This window comes from Ochotona curzoniae, unplaced genomic scaffold, assembly GCF_017591425.1.
Source record: "Ochotona curzoniae isolate NIBS_2020 unplaced genomic scaffold, NIBS_Ocur_1.0 contig_2210, whole genome shotgun sequence".
Taxonomy (NCBI): domain Eukaryota; kingdom Metazoa; phylum Chordata; class Mammalia; order Lagomorpha; family Ochotonidae; genus Ochotona; species Ochotona curzoniae.
The window spans coordinates 20,381,727-20,394,143 of record NW_024465369.1 but is presented as its reverse complement, the minus strand read 5'-3'; the positions used below and the strand labels follow the sequence as shown (position 1 = coordinate 20,394,143).

The following is a 12,417-nucleotide window of genomic DNA, read 5'->3' as shown; positions in this document are numbered from 1 at the left end:
CATCACAGCAATGAGTTTCTAGGAATATAAAGTCTCCTTTCTACATAAATGCATGACAGTGAAAACGATTTCTATTTAATTTAAAAATTCTGCAAGAGTTTTCACAAGTTTTTTAAAAGTTGCGAGGGAGATTGCAAAGCAGGAGCCATCAGAAAGCGCAGACCTGAGTCCTTACCAGAGCCAAGAACAGGCTGCGTGCCTTAGAGCAAGAGGGCCAAACCTCGTGTGTCACATTCACCCGCACGAGCACTCACCTCTGGTGACAGCATCAAGTGCGCAGCCGCTGCCCGTCGCTCCTCCTCCAATCACAAGGATATCAAATTCAGAAGTGTTCTGCAGAGTCAGTAGCTGAGCTTCTCTGGACGGAGGCTCCCTGTTGACAGGTTCAGTCAAGCACTCGGCTGCTTCGACGTATGCCAGGTTCACCTGATGAAAAAGGAACTACTTTCAGTTCATCTGTAATGCCAGTTTTAGAAAAACTTTACAACACAACTTGAAAAAGAAATTTGTAGTAGACCCCACGCCAGATGAGGTTATGAAAGTAACAGTGACAGGAGGCGGGGTCGGGGCGAGCCGGCAATGATCCTGGGTGTACGTTTTCTCATGAGTGGTAACTACTCAGCCAGAGAAAAACTAATTTCAAAGTCAACATCTTAATTTTTGTCATTTTTTTTGTCATCTACAGCCAAGATCAATTATTACCAGCATACCTTATATATGACTTACCTTTTCTATGACAATTTATAAGGGAACATAAGGAATACGTTTACCCAGCAGACACACTCAGATAACATTTACAAGTACTGAAAAGAAGAGGTAAAAGTATTTTTATATGTTTCTACAATTCATTTAAAAAAATCTTATGTTTCTCATGCCTAAATTTTGTAGCCCCCTCCAAAAAAAATCTGGAATTTGGAGTTTACTTAGTATACGACTCTACAAATAGAATCTGTTTAACAAGAATAAATATCTAGTTTAATTCATCAGTTATATCCAATGGGAATATGCTAAGGACTTCCTCATTCAACATTTTAATATAATGTTCAAAACATTATATATTTATTATACACTACTTTATTTTAAACTTTAATAAAAATATAATCAAAGGTAAGCCTAGTCCTCCCAAAAGATAAGCACCTTTTCTATGTGCAGTTATTTTGTAAGACTGTAGCTCATTATCCTAAATAAAAATATATACATCTTCAAAGAAAACTAGTTGCTGGAAATCAAAGTCAAAACCCCCAAAATGCAGGTGTTTTTTCCCCTACACCGATAATGCAAATTCTATTCACTCTATTATTATGCCATAAAGATATGCTTACTCTTTTCTTTAAGTCGTAGCATCAGTACCATCCATGGTGGCAGTGTTTTCCCATTCTGCCAGGAGGACCACATATGAACCTCTGAACTACCATTCTAAAGTTTATTCAAGAGGTGGTCTGAGTTCTTACCACAAGACTTTCTTAACGTTCGAGCAATTTTTTACTTCATTAAAATCAAAGTAAACTAAAAAGCCCCTTATGATTGAATTTAGTCAATATCAGAACAATTGGATTTTGATGAAAATAAATCTGAATGCCATCATGAAAATCACTAGTAAACTATAAAGTATTGCCAGAGTTGTTGTCGTTATACAATTTGATTCTTTGGTAGCAAATAATGAGGAGTTTTCCCAAAATATATGTCAAGTGTTACAAAAATTGATTGCAAAGTATAAAAGTTCCTGTTTGTCATAAAATTCCTCCTAATTATTGCCAACAACTACTTCCTCATATTTACTTACGCAGATTTAAGGCAACCACATGATCGTAACTACGATGTGCTACGGACAACATGGTCTGTCTTCCATCACATAATGAGAACAAGAAGTAAATACACACACACACACACACACACACACACACACACACACAGGTACTTCATGAAATGTGAAGGAAACTGGATTAAAAAATATATATATATAATATATGCATATTTTGGTACAGAAAAATTTTCAACCCCACACAGGTTCTTACTTCCATACTATTCGTTTCCCATGAACTTTCTGAAGACCTCATGAATGCACAGATTTCAAAATAATTTTGCATCAAAATACATGTATCTTTTAATTTAATTTTCTGAGAACTTTTAAAATACATATGTAACAAGTATCCAGAAAGAACAAATGCCAAAATAGAGGAGGGAAAAAAGCCCGCCAGGCTCTGACCATTCAGACGGGGAGGGAGAGTCTTTCATTTGAGGGTTTCGATTGCGCCATGACAGATGGGTAGGACTTGGACACGAGAATGACAAGTGACTAAACTGCCAGAGCGTTTTCACACATCAGAAGAATTGCTGACATTTTCTGCTTGGTAAGTTTTCTAGAAATACTTGAAAAATAAGTTTAAAGACCATATTATGATACAGTTCATTAGAACTTGGTGATACTAAAATCTCCCTATTTTATTCTTTTGAAGATAAAGCTCAGCTGTTTGAATTTATCCCCAGGCATCACTCATAGGTGTAGCTACACTGCTTCTCTAGTTTCCATCTCCTGCCTCACTCTTCTCACCAGCTGCCTCCAATCTAGTTCATCTTAAACAACCACACCTCCAAGGAAGACCTCTTAGGAGGCAGGCATTGAGCCTAGTGGTTAAAGACACCCACATCTCATATTGGAGTGCCGGGGTTCAGTCCCCAGCACTGTGCTGGACTGCAGCTTCTTGATGCAGACTCTGGGACACAGCAGTGATGGCTCAAGTAACTGGGCTCCTGACAGCTAAGTAAGACTCCTGGATTATATCCTGACTACTAGTTCTGACCTCAGATCAGTCCTGGCCATTCTTTCTCTTTCTCTCTCCCTACCTCTCTCTGTTTCTTCCCTCTTGCCTCTCAAATTAATAAATTTATATAAAGCACCTCTCACATGTTTAAAACAACCACCTTGAATCTTACTTTTTCTACCACCTACTTCTTACACTTAATCACTCCAAGCTGGATTTTCACATTCACACCTCTACCACCATCATCACCAATACTAACTAATGTTGCTAAATCCAATAAGCACACAATTGATTGTTCACTTGCATTGGCATCTGGGGAACAGTGCTCCCATGCGCTCGCTCTTTTGCTCTCCCTCTGCTCTAACCAATTCTCTCTAAGCTTCCTCCGACTGTCTCCCTGCCTAATGCCCAGCACTGCACACCAAGATTCTTATTCAGTATGTTCTGGTCATTCTTCCTGGATCACTAAGATGTCTCTCCCTCTCTCTCACTCACACACACTCTCCCTCCCTCCCTCTTCTTCTCCCTCTCCATTTTCCTTTCCCTCTCATCTCAAACAGTCATAGTGTCAAATGTCCTTTGTACCTGATGACTTCTAATTTTCCTCTGCTTTCTTTGCCTAACTGCCATGTCCATTTGGATATTTCACATATATCTCAAAATTAATCCTATGACTTCATCTCGTCAAACTATTTTCCCTGTCAGTATCCTTTATCTCAGGATGGATGACATTGCACATGCAGGTGATTATGCCAGAAAGTCTGGAAACATCTTAACAGTTCTCTCTTAAGTCCCATATTTGACATATCTGATCAATCGCCGAGTGCAATCGGCTGGATGTCCCATAGAATGCTCCCGTCTGGTCACTCCTTTGGCACTCTCACCTCTCCAGCCAAGGGATTCTCCCTAGCTCTTGCAGTAAGGTGGCCCACTCGCAAAGCTCTGCTCTCCCTCTGCTCCCTCTCCGTCATTCTCCATACTGCAACTGCAATAATCTCTGCAAAACCCCAATCGCTTCATCCCCATGTGCAAAATCCTTCAAGAGCTCCCTGTTTAATCTAGGCTAAAGGGAAGCACAGTTAAATATCCTGGCTTCTAAGACACTAAGCAGTCTCTTCAGATGTTCCAAAGGACAATACCAAGTGCTAGCGAGGAGGCAACAGGATTGGAACTCTCTTCAATTGCTGGTGGAAATGTAACACGAGAGAGCCATTTTAGAAAACAGTTTGCGAGTACCTGATAAAGGCAGGCACATGCTTATCATTCAACCCGGAAATTTCCTCCTAGATGATGAACCAAAAGAAATAAAAAGCTGTGCTCACACAGAAATTGAGAGGCAACTGTGTACAACGGCTTTATAGACAATTGTCTCAAACTGGAAAATGTCACATGCTCTTCACTTCGTGAATGATAAAACAGTGTTATCTTCATGCAGTGATTTAACAATCAGTAATAAAAAAAACAAAAATCAGATACCACAATAAGCACCATGTTAAATTAGTGATTGGCAAATTATGGTCTTTGCTTCAAATCTGACTGTCATTTGCTTTTATACAGAGTTTACACAAACACATCCATTCACTTATGCAATACACAGGGCTCCAAGAGCAACACTGAGTAGTAACAGTATGGTCCAGAAACATAAAACAACTTCCATATCTGCCTTTAAATGCAAATGTGCCAGTTCCCAGGCTAAGTAGATGAAACCAGACTCAGACTCAACAGTCCACATTTGACATAATTCCAATGATGCCATTTATATTGTATCCCATGAAAGCAAAAATATAATATAAAGTAAGCTGAAGGTAAATCATTATAAAAACTGAAAGAAAAATAAAAAAGAAGGAGGAAAGATAGAGTGGAAAATATCGTTATGTTCTTTAAGCTATATATTGAAATACATGAAATCTGTTCCCTTTATGCCAAAAAAGTAAATAAATAAAAACAGAAAAATAAATCACTTTTCTGTATAAGAGAGCAAAAAACAAATCAGTGATTGCAAGAATCAGACAATTCAGCAGGGGTTGGATTCTAAATGTTGAGGGAGAAAACATGTTTGATGAAAATATTCTATGGCAAGGATGGCATTGCGGTGCAGCAGGTAAAGCCATGCCCATAACGCAGTGATCCCACATTTTGTTATCCCTATGCTCTACTTCTGATCCAGCTCCCTGCTAATGACCTGGGAAAAGCAGTGGAACATGGCCTAAGTGTTTGCCCCTGTACCCACATGGGAGACCATGATGCAGTTCCTGGCTCCTGCCTTCAGCCTTACCCAAGCTCTGGCCATTAAGGCTATTTGAGGAGTAAGTATAATATTGGGGAATAAGAAAAATATTGGGGAATATCTTCCGGCAGATGGAAGATCAATCTCTCTCTCGCTCACTCCTTCTCCTTTTCCCTCTGTAGTTCTGAATTTCAAGTACATAAGTAAATAAATCTTAACAAAATTGTATGGCTTTAGTGTCGTGGAAAATAAAAAATATTTATGGCTTGACTATACTGGTAATTGATAATTATATAACTATGTATACTTGTTCATAGAACTGTATGTTATAAAGAATTACTTTCACTGCATTTAAAATTATAACCCAAATTATACTACAATGAACTTAACTTAGAAAACCAGTAAGACTGACACTGTATAAGGGTTTATTCTCTTCCACTCATTTAAATCTCCATGATAGCCCTATGGGTTAAGTCTCTTATGAGTTCCATTTTACAGAAGAAGCAATTGAGAAATAAAAATTAGTCCATAATAACACAGCTAGTACATGGAAGAGTCAGGAATTGAACCTATGTAGACTTGCAATGGAGAGTAGATTTTATTCTGTTTCACCACACAAACTCTGCATTTAATCTGGGGGAAAAACATACTGTATAGCTACAATAGGATAAAATATAACCAGTTGTCAAATGCAGAAATTAATTGATAAGGTGGTGGGGTGGAAGGCACGAGCAGCTGATTTGATGTGGATCAGGTTTCAATCAAATTGTGTCCTCTCTCCCCCGCCCCCAAAAAGCCTCAAACATACAGCATTATTGAGGGTGATTTATTTAATTTCTGACACTACTTTTAAAATAACATTTTATTTTTGTTTACTTTTCTCATAAAAGCTGGAAAGTGTTGCAACTGAGAAGCTAAGCACCATGTTTATTTCAGAGTCAGTAAACACAGCCTAAGGGCTTACTTACAATTATGACAGAAGAAAGACTCATTTTTGTTTCATATGGCTTTGAGTCACAAAAACACATCTGCACACCACCTTCCTGGAGAATGCTGGTTGAGAGTAAAGAAGAGAAAGGCAGCAAGTGGTAAAATACAAGTGGTAAGTAACAGACCACTTTATGACAAGAGGTTTTATCGCTCCAGGACTGATGGCAGAGGTTTTGAGAGAAGTCATGGAATGGATACATGCTCTCAATCTGAGATACCAAAAGAGATTCAAATACTCAGGTGTCCCAAGGAGACACCTGGCCCACAAATACTAACTCATCCAATCAATATTTACTGAAAGTCCCTGGGGAGTCTTCAAACTCTGGGACAAAGGAAAGAGAACAAGGCAATTGTAATACTGCTTACAAGTGGGTTTAAGATATTGCAGAAACTACAAGAGGCACAGGAAGACCCCACAACCTAGACCTAGGTAGGATTCCTGGAAATGAAAGTTAAACCAAGTCAAGAAAAGCCTGTAAGTATTAGCTGGGTGATGAAAACCAGGACAGCAAGTGAGAATAGTATTGCTCAAAGCAGAAATTATATTACTCCCTTAAAAATTGAGTTACACGTTAAATATTTTTAAAAGATTTATTTTTTTACCTAAGATTTATTTATTTATGGGAAAAGCAGATAAACAGAGAGGAGGAGAGACAGAGAGGAAGATCTTCCCTCCGATGGTTCACTCCCCAAGCGGCTGCAACGGCCGGAGCTGAGCCAAGCCAAAGCCAGGAATCTCCTGCAGGTCTCACACGCGGGTACAGTGTCCCAAGGCATTTGGCCGTCCTGCACTGCTTTCCCAGGCCACAAGCAGGGAGCTGGATGGGAAGAGGAGCTGCTGGGATTAGAATAGGCACCCATATAGGATTCCACAGTGTGTTCAAGGTGAGAACTTTAACCACTATGCTATCATGCCGGGGCCACATTAAATATCTTTAAATTGCTCTATTTCACGTAAAAATCAGGAGTTATATCTGACATAAATCTACTGTAATGAAGTAGAAACTGTTGTCCTTAAGGCAGGGCACGTCCCCTCTTGTTAACCCAGGATTCCACTCACTGGCTTCGGACTTGGACTTCAGCAGTTTGCTCCCTATTGGCAAAAGAGTTGGCCAACCCTTACCTTTAGGAAAGAAGTGGTTCACTGTTACCAGATAGAAAATCAGCTACCCAATTCAGACCCTGGGGTCAGAAGACACAAGAGTCTTTTGCCTAGCATAATTCCAACTATCACTTAATCATATAAACTCTTAGTTATCTTGAAGAATTCAGAGAATATTTGATTTTCAACAATATTTGGTGGTATTCCTAACTGTCTCTAAGAGTGGTGTAAGCATGCATTTTCCTTTCGTTTATAAACTGATGTTTATCTACACTTTAGAGAGAGAGAATTCACCCAGCATTCTGACATGGAACATATACTTTTCTAAAGCCTAAAATGATCAACTACACGAGATTGAAAAGCAAGTTCATAATCTTTACATCCCAGAGAGCATTTATCCTGAACAGGATTAAGAATGAGATCAGTATTGCTATGTCTGTGCACCATTAGACTTGCAAATTAACAACAACAAAAAAAAATCTAGACATTTGCAACTTCGGGTGAGACCAAAAACAAGATCTAATAATTAGTGTCTAAACCTGAAAGAAGTGTATATTTAAAGACCACAGGCAATTAACAACCAAGTTGTCCTGTAATTATGTACAGTAATAATTGGAGTATAATGCAAGGATTCATGCAAATCACTTCAGACTGCAACTCTCACTTTCATATTATGTGAGTCAATCAATACAATCATTGCATTTAAGGAAAACTGTTTTCCATTTTGTTGTCGCTGAAAAAGACTAACTATATTTGTATATTCCTGGAAGATAAAATGCTATAATCATTTCCACATAGTGAATCTTGGAAATGTTCTAATGGCCTTCATTCCCATCCCAATTTAGTTTACGACTCCAAACACTAGGAATTTATTTCTGTTAAGTAAGCAACATTTCTCAGTGTAAACATAGCCGAGGAGGGGTTCATGGTTACTCTGCAGGCAGATTCTAATGGGTGGACTGGCGTGTCCTTTGGGAACCAGACAATGTGAGTCCACCCTTTGCGGGCAGCTGAGACAAGGGCTCTGTTTCCCCTTGAAGCTGCTGTACAGACACCAGTGGACCGGAGTTTCTTAGAGAAAGCACACAGAAGCTCTTTCACAGCCATATTTAATTATCAAACTTTTTATCACTGAAAGATAGAGGAAATTCCTTATATGTCTAAAATAATATCATAACACTATGATACGGGGTTTGGGAGATAACTTTCACAAATTTTCAAATACTTAAAAACACAGACTGTTTCAGGTCTCCAAGTGTGACACTGCTTTTAAATTCTTTTTTTTTTTTAGATTTATTTATTTTTATTGGAAAGGCAGATTTACAGAGAGAAGGAAAGACAAAAAGAAAGATCTTCCATCTACTGGTTCACTCCCTAAGAGGCCTCAACAGCTGGAGCCAAGCCGATCCGAAGCCAGGAGCCAGAAGCTTACTCCAGGTCTCCCATTTGGGTGCAGGGTCCCATGGCTTTGAGCCGTCCTCTACTGCTTTCCTAGGCCACAAGGGAAGTGGAGCAGCTGGGATACGAACTGGCATCCATGTGGGATTCCGGCTCATGCAAGGCAAGGTCTTTAGCCACTAACTAGGCAGCCGCTCTTTAGCTGGGCCCTGCTCTTCAATTCTAACATCTTGTGAATTAGAGAATCGGCAGCACACAGGAACTGGAGCTGGAGCATACAGAGAGGGGCAACCGACAGGACTATTGCCATATCGTCTGACAAGTGACAGCTTTGGGTCTCACAATGACCTTAGCAGGGAGGTGTCTGGTCAGTGAGGAAACAAGTCTATTAGGTTTGGGGAAAATCGTGGGAGGAATTAGAATCTGACACCAGGTTTGCTCTATCCTCAGCTCTTGTGGTCACCTTTGTTTACCCATGTAGACCACTTGGGCATCTAGGTTAGACAGCTGCTGTGGTACAAGAGTGCAGAACTGCTGAGGGCAGTCCATGAGGACAGGAGTCCTAGATACTTGCCAGATCTGAAGCCGCCGCACTGGGCAGCTTACATCCGGGGTTCTATGAAACGGCATTGATTGTTGAAAATCTCCCGCCAGGTCACAGCTGGAGGGAGATCCAGAACTCAGAGTTCTTGTTCTCCATCCATTCTTGTGAATAAAATGTTAACCCACTGAGTTGCATGAACAACCCCAAGCCTTAAAATCCATAGAACCCTGTTACACTTTAACCTTACGTCTCATTTTTAGTCAAATTTGTGGTACATCCTCTCCAATCCTCTACAGACTATTAGACATAACTTTTCTAGTTTGTACCCCAGAAATCCTTTTTTGAAAATACCAAATTACAAAGTAGATAAAGTAAAATTGGGAGACCCTAACTTCTACTTAAATCCACTATCTTGTTAAGTTACAAAACTATTACAAGAAGACTGCTTAGCATAAACCTAATTTATTAGACAGGAAGATGGGGAGAAGAGAAAGAGAAGCTAAAGGACTCTCCAAAAAACTTCTACAGAAAGTTTCTTCAGTCCAACAACATTCCTAAAAAGTTTCTTAAAGAGGCTTTAGAATGAATAAATAGTTGAAAATGAAATGCAAAGTCAAATCAAAATGAATGTCAATGTTGCTCAGTTAGCAACAGCCTAGCAGCTCACCAGCTGTCAACGCTAATCATAGCTCAGTCGTTGACTCACTGGCTGACCTATACAAGTACAGTTAACCTCACTGATTTTTGTATGCCAGCAACAAAATAGCATCCCAAACTCCTCGAAGGCCTGATGTGAGTTATAACTGAAGATATTGCCGTTGGTCCCACTTTGAGGGCTAAGTGTTAAATAAAAACCAAAATTATAAGGAAGATGATAGGTTGCTCTTCAGAGAACATTTCCAGCTCAGTCTGCATAATTTTAGTGCTTTGATGAAATATGTCTCTGAAAACAGTTACCCATACAGTAGTTAAGAATAGTTTCAACTGGCCTTATCTAAAATACAAAATATTCTGAATCCTTATCATGTTTTAGATATCAGATACATTCCCAACAAATTTAGCTATATTTCTAGGAGAAAAATAGTTGTTCCAGGAATTTATGCACAGGATTCTAAATAAAATAGGAGAATGAATGACAGTCTTTGGTATAAAACCTAATAATAAAATTCATTTAAAAAGAAACAACAACAACAACAACAACAACAAAAATTCATTGCACTGTTAGGTTAGAAATGAAATTCTGGCAGCAATTTAATGGCTGGATTCCTCACAAAGCAGAGAACACTGCTGTACTGCAGATCCCAACATCCTCTGCGGTTGGATCAAAACGATCCAGTAGGGTTGCAAAACCCTATGGGCCAAGAGAGTCACTAAAGGGAAGGAAGTCCCTGAATCACTGTCAGGTAACTGTTCCTTCACTTACTGATTTGAACCATAATGTGAGTAACAAGCAAACATTCGCTGTAATATCTCTCAGAGATTTGGGCACCGTTTATTACATCAAGTAGCTTACTCAATTAAGGTGCAACTGTAAGATACTCTTAGCATTACAATCCAAAACACAGAACTCTTTTTGCTTGATAAAAAGGTATGTCTTGTTCTGAATCTTTCCCTGATGAATGAGGCCCCATCAATAACAGGAAAAAAAATGTGTCTACACAGATACATCCACGAAAGGACACATCATTAATGACAATCCCTCCAAAACTGTGATGAGAACCAGTTCTGTCTTTGCATTTGACATAATACTTAACACTGACAGCCGCAGGGGCAGGCAGGAAGAACTGACAACCCTATTCCTCCACCACTTCTCACTCCACCTTCACATACAATCTTCCTGTCGTGTCGAACATCGCGGTTCCCACCTAAACATCAAAATCAACAAAAATGATGCTCATGCTCTATTATTAGTTACCACAGAAAACATGTATTCACAATAGTCAAGATAAGCAAGCAGCTGAAATTTCAACGAATATATGAATGGATGAAGAAATATGGCATATACACACATAGAGGATGAAATAGGATGCAGCCTCTAAAAAGAAGCTGTGTCATTTGTGACAGCATGGATGGATCTGGAAAAACCTATGCTAAGTGAATTACACCGGAAGCAGAGACACACACACTGCATGTCCTCACTAACACAGACTCTAAAGCAATCCGACTCCTTGTGCAGAGCACAGTGGCGCTTTCCAGGGCCTGGAACAGGGCATGGCAGTGGAAGCAGAGTCATGTTCACAAAGGGCACAAAGTTTTAGTTGTGCACAGAAAGACAATTTTTTAAAAATCAACAAAAATGAAGACTGTTTTGAAATATTTGTTTTTACAGCACTTTTACACTAGGATTTTTTTATAGGGAAAAGCTGCTTATAAACATATGAAAAATGCCTCTGGAAATGGAAGATGAATTACTCAAAAAGAACAAACATGTCTAGTAGCCCAAATTGACTCAAAGTTAAAAGCAATCTGGTAAACACAAAGCAAATGTGTCACACGATAATTTCGGCTACATCAATGCTCAGATTTATACTGGATTTCGAAGCCACAGGCACTCCTTAGCTTAGAAACCAGAAGCACATTTCTAACTGAGGTTAAATTCTAAAAGGTGTTGAGGGTGCTAAAACAAAACAAGCTGTTGTTTTCAAAGACACTGCTGAAAAGCTACGCTAAGGTAGAATTTTCATAATTTAAATTGTTTGTTAACTGGCATCACAGTCTAGATGCTGTGCATATGATTTCAATTTTCTTAAAGTGATTTTCATTTAAGCTTCAGTTTCTCCACCTCCTTATACTTTCCTGCCCAGTCACTGATACTAGTAAAATTAATCCAACCAAAAGCCTAGCTTTAAAATGTGTGTGTGTGTGTATATATATATATATGGAGAGAGAGAGCTAGAAAGAGAGAGAGAGAGAGTTTGGTCTTATTTTACTTTACAAGGCTAGGCTTTTGAAGAATGCATAAATTCTATATCAGCAATGGAAAAGAAGTAGACAGGCACTAAAACTTGCTACAGCTCGCTGACTCATACACCGACAGCCTTATGGCATACTGGGAGGAAAAAGCGGAGCAATAAAGCAACATGACCTTAACCTGATGAAGGAATTAGAGTTCTGAAAACTTTCATAAACTATGCACAACTACAGGTACAGCAAGACCCAGTTACACATGTCAAACAGGCATATTCAGGAACCTAAATGTATTTTTATTTAGTAGAACATGGAGGTTTATTAAACTCAACCTTGAAATAGATTTTAATAGCATTAATCATTTTATCTTTTTGCTTTTTTCACCAACCTTGTCTGTGACCATTAACTTAAAAGCTTTTTGGTCACTGATACCCTCAATCAAGAGACAGTGCTTAATCAGTCTTGTAAGGGAGAAACTGAAATTACA

General features: G+C 39.0%; 1 protein-coding gene across 1 annotated transcript in view; it reads right to left on the bottom strand.

Moving 5' to 3' along the window:
• GPD2 (glycerol-3-phosphate dehydrogenase 2) overlaps positions 1 to 12,417 on the bottom strand; it is a 146,616-nt gene that overhangs the window by 87,762 nt on the left and 46,437 nt on the right. The window contains exon 3 of the mRNA XM_040971590.1: positions 255 to 426. Within this exon, the coding sequence (XP_040827524.1) occupies positions 255 to 426 (172 nt within the window). The remainder of the gene's footprint in view (positions 1 to 254; positions 427 to 12,417) is intronic.